The 20,077-nt window shown below is 43.0% G+C and overlaps 1 protein-coding gene across 1 annotated transcript in view; it reads right to left on the bottom strand.

Moving 5' to 3' along the window:
- The window catches only part of AIFM2 (AIF family member 2, ferroptosis suppressor), a 455,616-nt gene that overhangs the window by 290,467 nt on the left and 145,072 nt on the right, over positions 1-20,077 (bottom strand). Inside the window, exon 5 of the mRNA XM_085603473.1 lies at positions 16,990-17,082. Coding sequence (XP_085459599.1) covers positions 16,990-17,082 — 93 coding nt within the window. The remainder of the gene's footprint in view (positions 1-16,989; positions 17,083-20,077) is intronic.

The raw sequence follows: 20,077 nt of genomic DNA, 5'->3' as shown, positions 1-20,077 counted from the left end.
TTTAAAACATAAATAAAAGGCATTGTCATTTACAATGCCAATAGCTTAAACTTGTGTAAATGTGAGACCTGTTGTATTGCAAATACTTGTTTGGTTTTGTACTACTGAATCCAGATCTAGAAAAGTAATCAAATTAAAAGTGACTGCTAACTTTAATAACTGCTCGTGTTCTTGCCACACTGAGCTCTCTGCTGCTCAGGCAAAACACCTCTGAAGAGTGCACAATTTAGGCCCAACGCTGTAGTCTCTCGGATATACGGCAATGAGTCAGATGGTTAATACAGATTTATGATGCCTATTCATTTCATCCTAACCTATCACAAAACACTACACTGCAAAAGCTTAAGCCACAACACAGCTGTGTTTCTGCGGACTGACTGTTCCTTTGTTCGTGGTGCCTATTTCATGTGTGCTGTTGTAGTTTGCAGTTAATGATTATTAACACTGAAGGCAGTGGGAAGTTCGCGGTAATGTTCACATCCGTTTTATCTTTAGAAAGACCATAGAGTCCTCTGACTGACGGCTCTTATTTCGAGATGGTGCCTGGAAACAAACGCCCAAGGCATATTATATGGCAACATTTAACTGTGTAGCTTAACCTGGGGTGCATCAGTGAGCTGACTAGTGTAAAGAAAGGTAAAGTGCAAACACAATAACTAGCAATTTAAATGTTTGACCCTGAATTGTTTCAAGGTAAATTCCGAGGAATGATTGATTTTAATATACATTCGCAGTAGCTGCAGGGCATAATTAGAACTACATCACTATAAAATAGAGTCCGTGGTAAACTGTAATAGGTAACGTAATCGGAGCATGGGGCTATTCTTGAATGCTTGATGTTTAAAAAAATATTATTTTCAACAAGTGCCGTTCCATTCCGTAATGCAATGGCATCTATTTAACTGAGATACTCAAAAACGTTGAAAGTTTTTTTTACATTTTAAAGTCTTTCATTATATATTTCATGGCATTTGCTGACAGATCTATATCTTTTGATGGCTCTGCTTGTGCTTTAGCTATGAAAGCCAGGTTAGACCACAGGCTCGGTGTCCCCCCTGTCGTGCCCCCCCAACCCCCTTTCCAGAGTGTGAGCTTAGAGGGGCCATCAGCGCGCGCACCACAGCTGCGGCCTCTTCATCTCATTGTGGGGGTGAAGAGGACATTGACAAAAGCCCCGGCCTTGCAGTGAAAGTTGGGTTCTAAACAACTGGTACCTGCTAGTGAGAAACGTTACGGGTTTCCAATTCCCACAGCACAAACATAGACGTCAAAGGTATTTTTTATGAAAGCGGAGGAAGGGCACTGCAACAGAGCAACGTCAAAGGGAAAACCAGTTCTTTAAATAAGCAAGCTAAGACAAAACAGAACTGCCTCTGGTGGCACTTTTAAAAGCCACTTACTAAATTTCTCGAAGAGACAACATGCGCTGTCTCAGGCGAGACCTAAAAACTGACGTAGGCGCGCCGGGGTGGGACTTATGTGACATTGCTGACGTCACGTACGCGGACGACGCCTGGGCGGAGTCGCGTGATGCTATCCCCCCGGCGCGCAGGGATGCTGGGCAAGAAAGTTTTCCGGATCCAGTCTCACGCCCGGGGATAATTCTACGTGAAGAAATCTGCGGCTAGTAGTCTCTATCAGATTGATAGTATCACAGGGAATAAGGGACCATTACATACAGAATTTGTAAGTTATCAATCGTTGACAACTATACTCGATACTTGGTCCGGGTGATGTGCCTGAACATTATGATTTCAACTAAAAATACATCTCTTTTACAGATTAGTGCGTATACTGCACTTTGGTTGCTCTACTTGCAGCCTTAAAATTGTTTCCATACTGTATAATGTGAAAAAAAGGTGACTTACTATTAGTTGTTTTGATTTTTTTCCTATTTTATTCATTAGGGATTCTTTTTTCACATAATCCGTACATTTTCCATTTCTAATTTTCATTTGGGCACATTGGTACATCCATTTAATGATTAGATTTTTATGGATGAGTTCGGTCTTGGACTCTCCTTTCTACAGTGAAATTGGTGATGGGGTGCACTGCCCATCTTTTCTTCTTCCTTTTTTTATTTTTTTTCCTTCTCTCACATTTTGAATTTTTAATAATTAACTATTACATGTTGGCATTAATCTTTTGTGTTTCTACAGCCCTGAGGAAGTCTAGTAGACGAAACACACGTTGGCTGTGCCCTTTAATTGGACATAACAAAGGAAGATTAATCTCTTTTCTACTTGTCTTCCATCTTTTGTCTAATCTACATATACATTACATACATTGTAAAATTGTAGGAGCTCTGTCTATCGCTGCTATATTGGGTTGCATCCAATAGATCGGGCTAATGGTCTAATGCCTTATCTTCCATCTTTGTATTTTAAGATGAGCTTTGTATGTACAATCAATAATGAATTTAAACTACATACATTGTAATACATTTGTAATACTTTTTGTAACGTTTTGTGAGATTGATCTAATTGGGAATGCTCCAGATGAGCATGAAACATTATATTCGGTAATTACAGTCTGCAATTCTCATTTTCTTCACTTTTTTGCAGCAGTGTGTGTCGACTGTCACCTCTAAGATTGATTCTACGATCTTTACATTGACCACAGATTGTGGGTGGGATTGTGTGGGTTGATTTTTTCACTGCTGCAATTTGTAATAGTTACCTCAAAAGGGAGTTGGGATTATGGAGGAGTAAAAATGGTTTAGGGAGGGTCAGAAAGGCGTTTAGGGAGGGGAGGGTCGATTTAGGGAGGGGAGACACCCACAGCCACAAGAGTAAGACAACTGCATTATTCAGAGGGTGGAGACGTAATTTTTACTTTTGTAGTAAGTTTACACTTGCAGTTCGTGAATACCATAATTAGTAAATTTACACTAAAGAGTAAACTTAGTCTGAAGTTTAAGCAACCTTTGTGAATCAGGCCCATATACTTTAAACCCATCACATGTGGCTGGGCCTAGAGAGTTGGTTGTAGTTACACAAAAGGAAAAAAGGCAGATGTCCAAAATACATAATAGGGGGAACACAATAAAAAGATGGATTATTTCACACCAAGGTATCTTTTGTTTGAACACTAATAACTGTACAAATCTAGGTGAGGCCAACAAAAAACTGATAGCTCCAATATTAGACACAATGGGCAAATTGATGGATACCTGTTGAGAGAAGACAGGATTAACTTGGGTTGTATGAACTCGCTGTGGTAAGCCATATTCCCCTGGGCCTTGCTTGGTGTTGGGTGCTGGGTGTTGGGGTCTGAAACAAATGGAATCAACTTTGGCAATTAAAACACAGGCAAGATTTTCATACCAGCATACTAACAGCATTACTGTTAATGTAAAGACAACTGGCTTGCTAGTTTTGTTGAATGTTTGGAGTAGGAGTTCGGAGAGGTGAGAATTGTATTGATAAATAAATTGTTCTTATAACGCCTGACAACAGAGTTTTGATTTTTAAATACTTTTATGTAAGTATTTCCTTTTTGTTTCAATCTCCTGGCTTCATAAATTGAGTCAAGGTAAAATATTTGTAATTAGATATGAACTTGCAGAGGCAAATATAAATTTAAGGATACTATGTGAGCAAGCATCGAGTGATAATGGTAAGGGAAGTGACTTATAACCCCCCTTGAGCTACCCCGGTGGTTGATATTAAAGGAAGAGATATAACAGGACACTGTTTCCAATGATAAGAATGTGAACTTTTGCAGAAATATTGTTTATTATTTTCGTCAATGTATATTGATACATACGTAGTGTAAATTAAACTACAAGATATGAAGAACAATCCCTATCACGCCCAACCCTGTGCCCAGCTGCAGCACTTCACAAGCAGGAAACAATCAACATATACATACAGTACTTGAGGCAGTCTCCAACACTCCCCTTGGGGAAGAACCCAACCAGAGACATATTTCAAGATTAACACAGCTTAAAGTGTCACTCGAAGTGTTACACATTTAGCAGTAGAATGTCTTTCATAAATATATTAAAAATATTGAAATGTCACACATATCAATGTGAAAACTTGCTAGCAATGTCTATGCTGGGGATCACCGGTAGGCGACATCTCCAGTTACCTAACAATATATCAACTTCCCGGATTTGTCCCCCCTTTTCGTAGACCTGTCTGTTTGAGGCAATCCAACACTGCATAGCTTCCTCCAGGTACATTTTTTTATTTATTTTTATTCTTTTTATTAACCATTAAACACATGCTCCTCCAGGTAAAGTTGTTGCAAGGAGGCCCTATCAGCCGCTAGCAGGAGCCCTTCTCCATGGTTGGTGAGATTCTCACGTTCAACTTTGATAATTCTTGCCTCTACACTGGTGACATGCTTGTTTTCCTATTTTTTCCTTCGTAAAAAATGCTTTGGTCTTGCAGCACAAGGTGGACTTTCCTGCAGCCCCTGGCATTCCTTAGGAATCAACTAAATCCTTGCTAAGCTCAAAATAGGTTTCCTGTTGTTACACTAAAAATTGCAATTGTGTCCTGTCAACCAGGCACAAAGCAGTCAGACACCAAATGGGATGATCCACTCGCCCTCAGGCTTCCATTTAAATTGATATTGGGGCAGTGGCATAACAAAGGCCCATGCAGCCCCCATGGTGCGGGTGGTGGCCTGAGCTCCAGGGGACCACCAAAAGAACAGTACCCTGGCCTGAGAGATTCTGTTTGAGTCTAGAGGGGGTCCCATCTCAAGTTTAGTTACACCACTGTATTGGGGAGTGGTCAGAGATCCCTCTGGTAGGATGCCCTCAGCACAGAGGCTGGGAAAAAGAGGAAATAAATTCTAGATATGGTTTTGTGGCCAGCTGAGTTATGGGTGTCTTGTTTGTCACGGAGAAGTCATATTCGCCGTACATCACATAATCCTATGAACACTGTTCAATCGGCCAACACAATAGACCCATATGGCCTTGCGGATTTAGTCCCAGTTGAGTCTCCCACTGGATCAAATACCTCGCTAAAATCCCACCCATCATAGTTAGGTCTTGTGGTAGTCCCAATACCAGAGATTTGAGGTATCATAGGTAAACTTTGAATGCTGCGGGGCGAATGTATGCATCAATTAAGTTATATTGCTTACCTTCCAGCCAAACTCCCACCACCATAAACCTACCTCAGACATCAGTAGCAACCCGAGAGACAGACAGGGGAAGATTTTGTGTAGTTAAATAGCTTTGCCCCTCCCTTGAGCATGTCGCGTTACCAGTATGGAATACTGTAGCACAGTGTTTCCCAAACTGGGGTCCGTGGACCACCAGAGGTCCGTGACACATTCCCAGGGGGTCCGCAGGCAGCAGTTTTAAAAACACTGCAAAGTTCCTTGTAGAATTAGCAGTTTTCGAGCAACAATAAATGTGTCAAGATAACACCAGTGAATAATGTACCTGCTGGAGAGAGATGAGAGCTTTGACTTATCTAATGTAGCACAGATGGTTAATATGCCTGCTGCAAAGAACGCATACCATGCATTTTAAAAAACAGTAATTTATGTGCAAAGGTCAGTGGGTTACTTCTTTTGTCACAGAGATTCTTTTGTTACTCTGCAGCTCATAAGAGACAATCTTAATCCAGCACAGTGACCTATAAACTGTCATCAAAGAGCTGCTTACTCACTGCTTGGTACAAGTTAGTAACTTATGTTTTGTTCCCAGTCTTCCATTTGCCTGATGCTGCTAAAGGGGTTTATTTGGGTGGAAATACATTTTTATAGTTAAAGTCAATGCTAACCACTGTGTTATGTTCCGAATCCTAAATTTGTGCTTTTTCAGATCAAGCACTCTTTAAAAATGCCTACCAGTATGAATGACATGTGAATCCTACACCTTGTAGTCCCCTTTGCCTTATGTAACATTTTCTCTACACTGATTTACAAGTATGATTCATTGTCTCTATATATGTGTTATGAAATGTGCTCTGACAGCCTTCAATGGTATGAGAGATGCTATAAAACAAATGAAATACATGTGACAGATGTGCTATGGAGAAATGAGAGGCACTGTTGAAGGGTGATAATAAGGGAATCATTGAAGAACCCCAACAAAGATTGTTGTATCCTGGTGCATAGTAAGGTCATCATTTACTATTCTTTAAAAGCTAATGCAATTCAATATATAGTGATAAATGTATTGTTGAATGCACCATTGTATCCTAAATTTTCTTGGGGGAGAGAGCCTCCCAAAGCCCCCTTTGTAGTGGTTAGGCTCACTCACTGCACTTGGTGTGCACTGTATGGGGACTGGTTTGAAAACATTTGCCAGGGCTGCTTTGGGTTTCCACTCAGGCCCTGGCAGAACTCTTTCAATATAAAATCCTTAGTAATTCAAGTATTTGGTTTGTGTGCAGATGTGTGTTTATTTTTTTCGAATTGCTCTTTTAATGTTTGAAATTTATATCATACAGATTGCTGGGGGTCCCCGGCTTCCAGTGGTGAACCAATTGGGGTCCTCAGGAGTCACAAGTTTGGGAACCACTGCTGTAGCATACACAAATCTGCCCAGGACGGGGCAATGCAAACCAAGGAATTGGGTTTACTGAAAGAACAGCACTGCCACAGACAGACGCTTAGCAAATCTGAGCACTGCATCCTCTTAGTGCAATCACTGAGGAAGCTGACATTGCATGACATGACACCAAAGGAAGTCATGTGGGCCAGGATAACTGGGAAATCAGTTTGACCCTATGCAGCGGCACCCATAGTGCAAGTACCTCGGGAAAAGTGAGCACAGTAATTAAGAACAGAACATAATAGACCTCTAAATAACCAGTCTGTTAACCTCAATCACCCCTAACTACTCGATCCCACACTTCCATCCCAGAAGCATCTGTCACCCTAACAAACCCCATTTACCAAAGAAAACTGATGAGTTTGGTACCGGCAGAGCTCACTCCTACCCATTAACGAAAATGAGGATAACTTGTTGATGGCAAAAGTAAAGGTACACAAGGTGAGAGTACAGACAGGTATTCCACCAATCTTTCGCTAGTAAAGAATGGCATATGACAGTTTTACTCATGAATGACTCATCCCAGTCTAGGAGAAGATACTCTCTCTGGTTGCAAAATCTGAACCTGGAAGGTCTTGGCAGCAGGGCACTCCTTGCCTGTGTATCGCTCAGCAGGTGACTACTTTCAGTCTCAGAGGAGTCTGGTGATCCCGGGGGTGGTACCTTCACTGGCAGAAGCACCTCCACCTTCTTGCGTTGCTTCTGCTGAAGGCCCTCCACTACCTCTGGCTCACACATGATCATCCACAGAAAGAGTGGGGTTTTGAGTTGAACCTTTTTTTTCAGCTGTCCAATCCCTTTCTGTATATGGGGTGTCAAACAAGAAGGAGCCAGAGCCATGGAGGACTTTTGAGTCTAGCTGGAAAAATTAGCATTCATTTAAGTTTCATCGCCTGCAACCTCTGTTTGACTGCATCAAAGGATTTTCTTTGTTTTTGATCCAATGAGTATAGTCGGTAAAGATCATAATCCAAGGAGACTGGAAGGACAGTCTCTCCACTGTTCCTGAGCCCTAAAGGATTGCCTTCCTGTCTCTAAAGTTCAAGACCTTGGAAATGAGGGGACTGGAAGAGGGGAATGCTGGGAAGGGGCTATCGAGTTGGCACCCTGCAGGCATTATCCAGGATATAGCAGTTTGAAAGTTTGTCAGGTGGCAGCCAGGAAGTAATCCACGTTTCCAGAAAACTTTTGTGCGACAGCCCCTCCTCCCCCAATGAATTTTAGGCTGTTTCTCCATGATCTGTTTTCAGCATCTTCAACTCCTTTCCCCAGCATTTTAAATGTGTCGTGAAGCGGGGTACGAGGAATTTTAATTCTATGGCTACATCTTCCAGCTCAGCAAAGCACTGTTCTGTTCTGTTTCGGAGACTCTATCAACCACAATATGTAGCTCTTGTCCGTACCCAGCTTTCCTATCCCGGCATCAAGAAATGTACAGAAGGCTTCTATTGCTTGGAATATGGCGTCAGTACCCAATGATTTTGGTCTGCGACTGTGAATAGGCAGGTCGATCCCTCCTCATAAGTGTAGCATTGATTTATGTTGGTGCGTCTGTGCAACTAGTCTGATGCATTGCAAAGCCCACACTACCCATGGCACAAAGGTTCAGTCGCGGGTAGGGACCACAGGTGGATCTGGAGGGGGTCCACAGATTCACCTGCCTCATGGCCACAGAAGTGGCAGTGTTACATATAGAGTGCCCTAGACGGACGTCCTCTCTACGTAGGTGGGCTGCAGGTCTCACCCAGTGAATCGATGCTGCAGCAGACCAGGATGCGGTGGGCTGGATGGGAGGGAGTCGGTTTAGCACACTGCAGGCCTGATGACAGCAATCCATGGCTATGGAGCCCATAGATTTTAATGCTGCATGTTCAATGCAAATCAATGGCGTTACCCTCCACCTGCCACCAGCTCAACGGTGGTGCCATGAGGCACAGTCCAGCTGCTGCAGAGATTCTCAGGCCCTCTTCAGAGGCAATGTCACATACCACGCACTGATCTGCCACTCGGCCAGTGCATCAGTTCTGGCGGGTTAGTGCAACGGCACCACTTGCCTCCGCTCTGCAGACAGTACCTTCATATGTTCTGGGTTGGGTTGGCCGGCGCCACCACAAGGCCTTTTCCACAGGTCATGTCCGCTGACTTCTCCTAACATGGCCGGTTATCTTCAAGAGGGCCGCTCCATTTACTGTGTATCCTTGGATGGTGAACCCAGTGGTGTAGAGTCCGTCCCTCCATATGTGCCTCATTCCATCCTAGGTAGGCTGTCTTATTTGGGCAATCACTTGAATCAAGCCCCCTTGGCCACAACATAGGCCAGCTGCTGAGCAGCTCTACCATTTTTTAGACCATGCGGATTAGGCCTATTTCCTGGGTCCCTGCCATCCATCCAGGTGCGCCAAAGTCAAAAACCTGTCCCAGGCCCCATCACCTCCGTGCAATTGCAGTTTTCTGTGAAGGGTTGCAGTAGTGGTGCCGGGTCACCTGCAAAAGGATGCTGGAGAATAGTTAGGGAAATTTCATTCATTGCATCAATCCAATCTTTCTCCTCCTTTCTCTCTATTCTCCCTCACTGATCTCTTGCCCTCTCCTTCCTGCTCTCCTTCGGTCTCTTGGAGCCTCCCGCGCCTGCTGCAGTTACTCTGAGGAAAGAGAAAGATGTATCCACAGCTTCCCTTCGCTTTCAAAACAGACCTCCAATGGCTCCAGCTCACCGGAGAAAGGCCCAATAGAAATAGGCTCTGCAGCACCCCCATGCAATAACGATGCTGGCAGGCATTAGAAGCCAGTTACGCTGCTCATTTTATTTGTTTTAATATTTGTCACTTCATTCAGTTTTTCGCACTGCGCTGTGTATTTTATTTCATTACCGCTCCGCGCTATGTGAAATCGGCCTGCATTTGAATATTGTAACACTGGGGGACTAGAAGGGTTTGGGTAACCTTAGAATTGTACCCTTACATTTGAAAACCTCTTGTTCTTTGCGTCTGCTCCCCGGTCCACCACAGCTTCTGCTGATTGTGTGGAGGGAGCTCTGACGCTACTTTTTCCCTCACTTCCGCCTGGACATTGACGGGCGCCATCTTGGGAGGGAGAACGTCTCTCCACAATAACTCCGGCACCACACTACAAAATCAGGAAATAGCGCACCAAAGGCAAGCCCGTCGGCGCCCGTCCGCGTCCGGAACGCGTCCAGCGCCAGCCATGCGGCAGGTTCTCAAGCAGACAAAGTATTTTCACCGTATCTCCTAAGACAGTTGAACACAAATAATCAGTGTGGACACTATCTGGAGGTGGAAAAAGCCCTGCTACCTGCTGGAAATGTCAAGCACAGGTACCATTTGTTGAACTTAAACATACAACAGCAAAAGACAAAGGAGTTAACCATCAGGCGGTAATAAAGGGGGGATTCATTAATGCATGCTCCCTAGTTAAACATGCATTGGACATTAGAGAGCTAATCATAGACAATGATTTAGACTTTCTATGTATTACCGAAACCTGGTTAAAAGATGACTGCAATCCTGATATCGCAGTTGCTTTGCCTCCTAATTTTACCATCTGTAGGAAAGACAGAGAGGTCGTGGGGGGGGGGGGGGGGGGGGAGGAGTGGCCATCATTCATAGAGACACTCTACAATGGAAGAATTTTAATTTGCATGGGCTCAAGGGAGCGGAAAGCCTTGGCTTCTGCTATGCCATAAATGGATCATCCTCATTCTCTGTAGTGTTACTATACCACCTGCCAGGCAATAGCAGTACCTTTTTAGACTCATTAGGGGACACCCTTAGTCAAGCCCTGCTTAGATACGCTAACTTTGCCTTGCTCGGAGATATTAACCTACACCTAGAATGTAGTAATAATCCGGGGGTCACCACCTTTCTGGAAACAGTCACTCCACTGGGCCTGAACCAATTAGTTCAGGGGCCGACACACAGGGCAGGACATACAGGGCAGGACATACGCTGGATGCAGTCTGCTCCAACCTCACCTCACTTCAGATAGAGGCCCCCATCCCGCAGGCCTGGTCAGATCACCATTTTATTCCTCTGACTATCACAACACCTAAGTCAGAACACGTAGCCATGAACAGCAACACAGGGGTGCCAAGGCGTAAATGGCATCTGCTAGCCACTAACCCCAGCTTACCCATAATTGCCAAGAATAAGGTACCATACCTAACTGGTGAGCCAGCTGAGGATTCCCACCGTTTCCATATCTGGATGACGGCTATAAGTGAGGAATTCATTCCCTCAAAGCACACCACCAGAAGGGGTAAAAGAAAATTACATAACGATACTTGGTTCATGAAAGATCTAGCGCAACAACATCTACATTGTAAACAACTAGAACGTAGATGGAAAAGGGGATATGAAGTAGCCAATTTACATATTTCTAAAACCTACAGGAAACAATATCACTTGGCCATTAAATCAGCTAAAAAAGAGTACTTCGGTGATAGAATAGCTATAGTGAAGCAAAGCCAAAAAGAGGATTTTTGAAATTGTAAAACCTTTTATTGGTCCCAAAGCTCTACATTCAGAAATTCCTCCCTCTCAAATGCTTTGCAATGATATTGCAACATATTTTGAGGAAAAGATCAAGAATATACAAAAGGATTTTGGAACTTCAAGCTCACCTGACCCTATTAACGAACATAAGCGGGATCATAGGCAAGGCAGGCCTGTCCTTCAACCTTTCAAACTGTTACTTTACCCCAGACACATGAAGCCATCTTAGCATGTACATCAGGTTCGCCATTGGATGCCTGCCCCTCAACGATATTACATCATATCATTGACTTAGTGAATCCTATGGTCAATAATATTGTGAATTCCTCCCTATCCTCCGGCATTGTGCCGGATGAATGGAAATTCGCCATTGTAAAACCACTAAAGATAAACCAAGTTATAGACCCTTCTAATCTTTCCAATTAGAGGCCCATATCCTTACTACCTATTCTAGGTAAGATAACAGAGAGAATGGTCCATAAGGAACACTCCAATTTTTCTGAATCAGCTCCGATTTTCCACCCTTGTCAATCTGACTTTCGCCTGAAACATTCTACGGAATCTGCGCTACTGGAGATATCAGACACCCTGAAATTTATTACAGACAATGGCAAGAAGGCAGTGCTGATCCTTTTGGATCTGTCTGCCACGTTTGACTCCATTTCTCATAACACCTTGCTAGCCAGACTAAAATCCTGCTGCATTTCCAATATTGCACTGGCCTGGATCACATCCTTCCTGTTGAATCGGAGGCAAGCAGTCTCCATGGGCACCTTTCTCTCCTCAGAACGCACCATCACCACGGGTGTCCCACAGGGTGCCTCACTTAGTCCACTCCTCTTTAATATATACATTGCCCCACTTATCTCCCTCATTTCAGCTTACGGGATTGAAACAACATCTTATGCTGATGACACTCAGCTAATCCTGTCCCTTGAAAAAAACTCCACTGAAGCTGAAGAAAATTTCAAAGCCGGTCTTACGGCGGTCATCAAATGGATGAAAAACAACCACCTCCATTGCAATACGGATAAGACAGAAATCCTACTGATAGGGAAAAATAATCCCTTTCACCTAAGGACTGGTGGCCAGAAGAGGCAGCAGCCCCCCCACCTACTGTGGAGGTGGCAAAAAACCTGGGGGTATGGTTTGATTCCTCCCTCTCCTTCAAACACCACGCACTTAAGGTGGTGGGTACATGCTTTGGCCTAATTAAAACCTTTAATAAATTATTTGATCTGATTCCACTTGCTGCAAGGAAAACAGTGGCAGTCGCCTTAATACTCTCACGCCTAGACTACTGCAATAGCCTCCTGGTAGGGGTTAACAAATCAACCCTGAGGACACTACAGGTAGTGCAACATGCAGCAGCTTGACTGGTCTTAAAGCTCCCCTGTTGGGCGTCAGCCTCAGCGGCGCTGAAAACCCTTCACCGGCTCCCGTTACACAAAATAATTTTATTCAAACTTCTCCTCACGACCTTTAGAGCAACTCGCCGATTAGAGCCAGTATATCTCTCCACAAGATTTACACCATACACGACAATGAGGACACTTAGATCCACTTCTGCAAACCTTCTTAAATTGCCAGGCTTCAAACTCAAAACCAGGGGAGGGAAGTCAGATACTGTGCTATGGGCAAGGGCTTGGAACTTCATGACAAACAAATAAAGATCAATGGAATCTGAAGAGCAGTTTAGGAAGGCCCTAAAGACATGGAGCTATGGAACATCCAATGAATCTTGCTTTGCACTCATCTAGATCCTAACTTTTCACTGCTGAAGCTCATTATCTGGTAGCGCCAGGAGGCTCCCCTGGGAGCGACACTTTGTGCTTTATAAATGTCACATTTCATTTCATTTTCATTTCATTAGTTCAGGCGAATAAGTAATAAGGAGGGCTTACGTTTTGTCACATTTGCTGTGCGTTTGAAGATAGAGGTTAGGTTATGTCTTCTGACAAATTGTTGCGTATTCTTTCCACATGGAGGCAGATGTTTACCTTTCTGTACTTCTCTGACTGCAGACTGAGAAGACTTTGTAATTTGAACTATGTGACACTTTTACTGGGGTACAAGGAATATGAAAGGAGGTCACATTTGTTTCCCAAAACAACAACAAATGAAAATACTTTTAACTGAACTGTACAAATACTTCACACTATAACAGCATTGAGGATATAGCACCAAGAGGCACATAATTTTTTGTAATTCTGAAGTGTGGTAGAAATAAATATTTTAATATGATCAAACAAATAAAGACATTTTACTTGACCGTTACACAAATGATAAACATTCATAGAAACCCAATTTCCACACATTATTGCTTGTGCACCATATAGGTTTATCAGTAAAACTACATGCCTGACGCAAATTTGGTGGTCATTTCAAGAGGCCATTTCAATGCCAATGACAGTGTGCTACCACATCATGCTTTCGTACGGATTTGCAAAAACCAGCTACATACTACACCCTCAACAATCTCATGGTGAATGGGCTACTATTTTTGTTTGTGTGACGCTTGGATTTTTCACAACCCCTAGGAGTTCAGTGATGTAACCAAGATGGCAGCACCCCCATTCTGAAAATTATTCCAGCACCAATGCCAATGGAATAAAAGGCCAGTGCAGTCCTGGTATCGCGTGGGAATTCTCCTCTGAGGTGCCCCTCAGCTAACGTGTCAGCATAGGAAGACATGAAAAACAACGTGCATTAGGATGACAGCAGAAAGTACAACTTTTTAAATAATACATTTATTTTGCTGGGGGGGGGGGGGTGGACTAGGCAAACTGTGACTCCTTGACATTGGCTGACTGTAAGCCTGTGTAGAAGGTAACGAAACAAGCATAACAGCAAGAGAGTAGAGGGAGAGAGAATAGAGGAAGAGGCCTAGAGGAAACAGAAGGTAGACTGGATGAAGACATTGCAGAGTTGCAGGTCAGAGACAGAGAGAGAAAGACGGGTGTGTGCGTATTTTTGCATGTTTGGGTAAGGGAATATAGAGACAGCGGAGAGCAAGGACATCAACAGTGAAATCAGACGTGAAAGAGTTGAGAAAGACAGACCATAACAGCAGATGAGAACAAGACATTAGGAGGGACAGAAAGAGAGGTTACGGCAGATGTTACAAAGAACTGATAAAGAGACAGATGGATGACAGAAGTAGAGGAACAACACAAGAAGAACAGCTCAGGAAGGGACAATTCTGAGAGACAGCGAGCGAGGGATGGGCGGGTGTGTGAGAGAGCTGATGAAGAGGCAAACTGTAGTTGGAGAAAACTTTGAGAAAGATGGTAGAGACAGGTGAAAAGGGGATAAAAACCTCAAATGAGAAAGAGGGTGAGGCAATGATGTAGAGACAGATAAAGAGACAGGCAAAAAAACATGCGACAGCTGAGAGCTTAAGAGACTGGGAAGAGGTGATTTTGAGACAAAGGCGAGGTAAATAGACAGATCAGGGAGTGATGCACAAGTGGGAGACAGGTAATACAGGCTCTAAAGAGAGATAAGTGAGAAAGAACATATAATGTCATCTGGGAAGCATGGCATGTGATATCACTAGTCTGAGATCGCTTCCGCTACTCCTGACACTTTGTTTACTTGATAGCCATGTTGAAATCTTTTCTACTTTTGAGATGCTGATTGATAAAGGATGCCAGGAGAATGCATTTCTCCTATTGATGAAAGCCTGGCTGTGCTTTGTCAAAGTTGATGAAACATTTAATATTGTTTTGTATAGAACCCAGATAAGAAACATGCTGGTTCATGCAACTGTTGTTTTTCCATGTTATATACTTTAATTAGATGTATTGTATATTGTCTTTGGGGAAAATAGAATACAAAAATGCTCCATAACATCAATAGGTTACATAATAGAAAATGTATTATGTTCATGTATTGGTGTTTTCCTCTAATGGGTTAAGAGTTTTGGGAAAAGGTGTTACAGAATTGTTTTTTTGTAAGTAAACGCTCATTTGTAGAGAGAACTGTTGATTGGGCAGGCAGATTAAATGTGCTTTACACAGTGGTGGTGTAAAGTGTGAGCTGTGATTATTTTGGCCTCGTTTCTTGTGCTGCAACTATTGCAATGCTTGCATGTTAAAGTTGTTTGTGCACAATGTTGGCACATAAGTAGGTTTGTAATTTGTTGCATGCTACTCTACCACTAGATGTTGGTGTAATCTGTTGGTGTAATCTGTGTGGATTGATGTACTTACCACTTCCACAGTAAGGTACCTTTTTACACTATTCATGTTCCACTGGGTTATGGCTTCTTATGTTTGAGTGTGGTAGGGCAGATTTATGTTTGGTGCATATTTCTGGTACTTTTGTGCACTTATTTAGGCAACGGATTATGGATGTCACCTTAGGAAGGTTTAGTCTCAGGCTCTGTGTGTTGCATGTCCAAAATGTGAGCGTAGGTTGGTTTGTTAAATTGCATATTTATCTGGTAAGTGTTTTGTAGGGGTGGAAGTTTATAGGTTGAGCTCCATGGGTGACTGTGACACTGGTCGTTTCTTTAGGTGGCAACTGTCACTGAGTGTGCCCAGGTTCCTACCCTCCTTGGGGGCTAGGGTGGATGCAAGGGGGCTGTACGATAGGGTGTATTCCCCATGCTGCTGTGACAGTGCTTGTAGGTTTATAATGGGCGGGATGAGCATGAATGAGATGTGGTTTTGTTGATTCACTAAAGGCGGGGGTGGGGAGGGGGGGCTATCTTCTATGGGTCTAGACATGTTATGACCTGATCCAAGAATTATGCAAGGTGAGGCTGTTTGTGTTGCAGTCGGTGCTGTTGCTTTAAAAGTTTTGGGTAGTGGCATTTTGTACTTGAGTGTTTGGAATACATTGGTTGGCATGGTTGTATGAATTGGGGCGTCTTCTGTTTTGGACTGTGAGGTTCATTCTTTTGGACGTTTGTTAGAAGAGAGATGTGTTATAATTTGTGAATAGCATTTGCTCCATGATGTTACGTCCTGTCATGGTTCTATGTGTGATGGCGTATTGTGCTTTAGGATTATGTGTGTGAGCTGGAACCAGCAGACGCTGCTTAAGAACTGAGTTAATAACAAATTGCTCTTGCTGGGCTACTTACAGTTATACTTGTCTAAGATATTTATCTTCGTGGTAATAATTACATCTATTTATGTTTGCCTGTCTCCAATGGTCTGTGACGGCGGCTGACGATTTACGTCGACACACAGTTTCAACCAGTCCGTGGGAGAAGGGCATGGCCTTATATAAAACATCTAAACAGTCTTAGTTTCATCTCATTCCCCTTGTGCTAAAACAGATCACTTTTATCAAAGCATAGCGTAATTTTATGCTTCATGTGTTTTATTCCAGCCAATAGCATGGAGCGGCTCCCGCTTTCACCTTTTTACACCAAACAGTTCTAAATAGAGGCGTGATGTCTCTACCCATCCGGGGAGGTTGTTCCAGCAACAGAAGTTGCCTAAAACATATGTCTCTACTCTTTCCTCACATGCTCCTTTCTCCAGTCCAATCTCATCACTACTCCTAACCCTCTCTTGGGAAGCAACACCCATTTTGATAGGAATCCTACTCTTTCCTTCCTACTCATATCCTGTCTTGTGACTTTGCTCTCCCTTTTCAATCTTTAAGATGCGGAGGAGTTATGGGGATGGGGACAAACAGTGAAAACTCAGGGTCTAACGAGTCCTAAAAGCCCCAAATAAATGTTATGAAAGTCTAATACTGCAAATGTATACTCCTGACCGGTAGATATTGCCTACTGCAAACATGGATTCAAAAGAACCTCCTTTTGTGTTCTTATGTTTATGAGCAGTACAGTCCATTATTGTTGAATTGTAACCTGAAACTGCCATGTGGTGGCTCTTGAAGCCATATAAACCAACAATAATAAAATAAATAAGCATGCACACTGCAAAAAATAGTAATGAAGGGCACAACAAAGTGAGTAGTACATACCTCTTTATCTGGATAATCCGTTTTCACATCAGCAGCCATCTCCACACCAGCAGCACCACCGCCTATCACTACAATGCTGTTTGCTTTTACGACCTTCACATACAGGGAGACAAAATATCATGTTTTAATTGTTTGTGTAGCATTTGTAACTCTCCCACTGCCTATGTCAACATATACTTGTATGAGAGCGGGGTGGGTGGGAGAGGGGAGAAAGAGAGATTTGCTAGCCAGAGTCACAATCCCAATCGGGGATTTCAAATGTGAACATTTTGAACCATCCTGGAGTACGTTTTTAGCATACAAAACTTGCTTAAAACAGAAATGGCTGTTTTTTTGCTCGCTAGACGAAAAATGATACCTTGGATATTAGTCTTCCCTCAACTAATTGGAATATTTATTAATAAATGTTTTCCTACTGCCAAGAGAGTATATTGTTCAAAATTGGGTCAGATACCCCAATAAGATCACCTCCAACATCATGATTCCTTTACACTCTCAACAATCCCACAAGTGTACCATGAGTCTCTCTATCTAACCATTATACCTTTTGGTGGAGCATACACACACCAATTAGTGTTCCCTAGTGTAGTGAAAAGCCAGATTTGTGGTATGGAGAAGAGAGGAACGCTGGAAGTAGTGTGGAAATGTACCCAAAAGTGAGCACACTGGTGCAGGGTCACCCTCTTGTCCATGGGACCAAAGACCAACAAAATAGAGATCGGTACTGGAGTTGAAATAAAATAAATTAATTTTATTAATCACTCATGAGTGGGACCATGTCCACACAACACTCTCAAATGCTGCAGGAGGTAGTACCCTGAACTCACAGACCATCGTCTTTATATACTCTTTTTCTGCAATGTAAGCATGTGGATACATATGGAAAGAACACGTTTAGGAATAGCTATCAGCAAACAAGGGCAGAAGGATAACCACTTGGTCAGCAAATAGGGAGGGGGAGCAGGAATGCTTATGGCAGCAGTAAACAGTCAACAGATAACATCTAAGACCAGGTGCACCAGCATCTACAAACCCCCCAGCACGTACATTGCTGAGCCATGTCAAAAGAGGTCAACTAAAATAGATGACACAAGCAGAGTAAAAAGGCAAACAGCAGAGTACAAAAGAATTACGAAGGAAACGAAATGGACATCACAGTAATAAGCATTTGCAGTGCAATAGGTCTCGCATTTACGCAAGTTTTAGCTATTGGCATTGTAAATGACAATGCATTCTATTTATGTTTTTTAAAACCCAAACATAAATGAAAGGCATCATCATGTACAATGCCCATAGCTCAAACTTGCATAAATGCGAAACCTATTGCATTGCAAATGCTTGTTTGCTAATGGCACAGGGTATCTTTGAATATTTGCTTTCTAGCTTTAAATAGTAAGGCTGGAGTCAGATATCGTCACAGTTTTAGAAGAGTGAAACAAACATTTTTCGCATTTTGATTTTAGACATTACTGGTGTGGTGTGGAACACTCCCAGAATAATTTGTTTTATCCTTTCCTCCAGTAATGTTGTATAATTGGATGAATTATGATATTGAAGATAATGAGCAGTTTTGGTCAGGGGTTTCGCTTAAACAAAATTAAGATATTTTCAAACGAGTGGAAGGAGAAGAACAAATAAAACTCCTTTGCAGGTCAGTTTGGTATAATAGCAGAGTATGTAGCCTTAGGGATAGAGTGGTGGATCTCGAAGCTGGGGAACCGGGTTTGAGTCTCGGCAACGACGCTGAACATCCTGTTATTCTGGGCAAATTACTTAATCTCCCCGTCCCTAATGGATTGGTCTGGACGGTGGACGCGGCTCTGTCACGCAGGGCAGCTGGAGCGCAGACAAACAGGCGCGGCCAGGGGCCCAGGCGTCGGGTGCGCAGAGTTGCCAGGCAATGGGCGGCTTTGTGTTTACCACAGAGTAACACAGGCCCCGGGGGCGGGCGGCGCTGTCCCGGTACAAAAACATAACACTAAATACACACACAGCTCAACACAATGGTTGATTAAAGTTGTGGTTTACGCTAAGGGAAGGGTCACAAGTATGCATCCCAAGAATGACAACCTCTCAAGTCAATAGCACACAACTTTGAGAAACCATGCAAAAAAAACCCTGTTCCGTAAACATCAACAGACAATTCAGTTTTGGGATGTAAGCTACTAACACAGCCAAGCCAGGTCAGTTGACTAATGCATGCAAACAGCGATTCGTGTTTGAATTCATGTCCCCAGGTTCAAATCCTGGCAGATTCACGGTCTTTCATGCTTCTAAGGTTGATAAAAATGGGTACCAATTCACTGAGTAGTAATAATACATTATCTGTCAATAGCACCAAGAGACTACTCAGAGGTGAACATGAGCTCTAGAAATACACCTTATACAAAAAATAATTGGGTTTCCAAAGTATGCAAGCTGTAACAAAATACGTCAACTAAACCCACAAAAGCCTCCAAGCCATTTGCCAATTTCTCCACTACCAGTAACACAAAGTTTTTGCAGAGTGGCCATACTACAAATATGCAGAATACGCTGCATCAGGGACCACCTTTGCTTAATTTACGGCTGTTGTTTCCAGTCCGGAGCACTGGCACTCAATTGTCAAAAACATCACTTATGACAGTGCAATGCATGGTGATGCTGTCGGTCTAGTTTAGAGCTCAGCACAACAGTTGTTTATTGATCCAAGCCACATTAAAAATGACTAATACCTGCCACCTGAGGCATTCTCCTAACTTTGGAGGCGTGGAACGATCCGAATTGTCACAATTGTAGGAGTGTGATGGTTAGTTGTTGTGTTGGTACGGTCACTGGAAATGCTGGCTGGGGCAATGGGTGGTGCAAACTGCAGTGGCCTCCAGACAAGGGCCCTAGAACTTATTTCACAAATTAAGCATTGGGGACGGCGCCTGACTCGGTAACTGTTCTTGATCACCTCTGGCTTGCTACTGATGACAAAAGTCACTAGCTTAAAATATCTTGACCCGCCAGTGCCATTTGACACTGTGAACATTAACAAGCCAGCAAAAAAAAAAAAACACTAAAAAAAGGCATTAGGGCCATGTGCCGTCTTACCAATTTGGTT

Source organism: Triturus cristatus, chromosome 1_2, assembly GCF_964204655.1.
Source record: "Triturus cristatus chromosome 1_2, aTriCri1.1, whole genome shotgun sequence".
Lineage (NCBI taxonomy): Eukaryota > Metazoa > Chordata > Amphibia > Caudata > Salamandridae > Triturus > Triturus cristatus.
The sequence above is the reverse complement of the archived record's forward strand: the minus strand, read 5'-3'. Positions and strand labels throughout refer to the sequence as shown.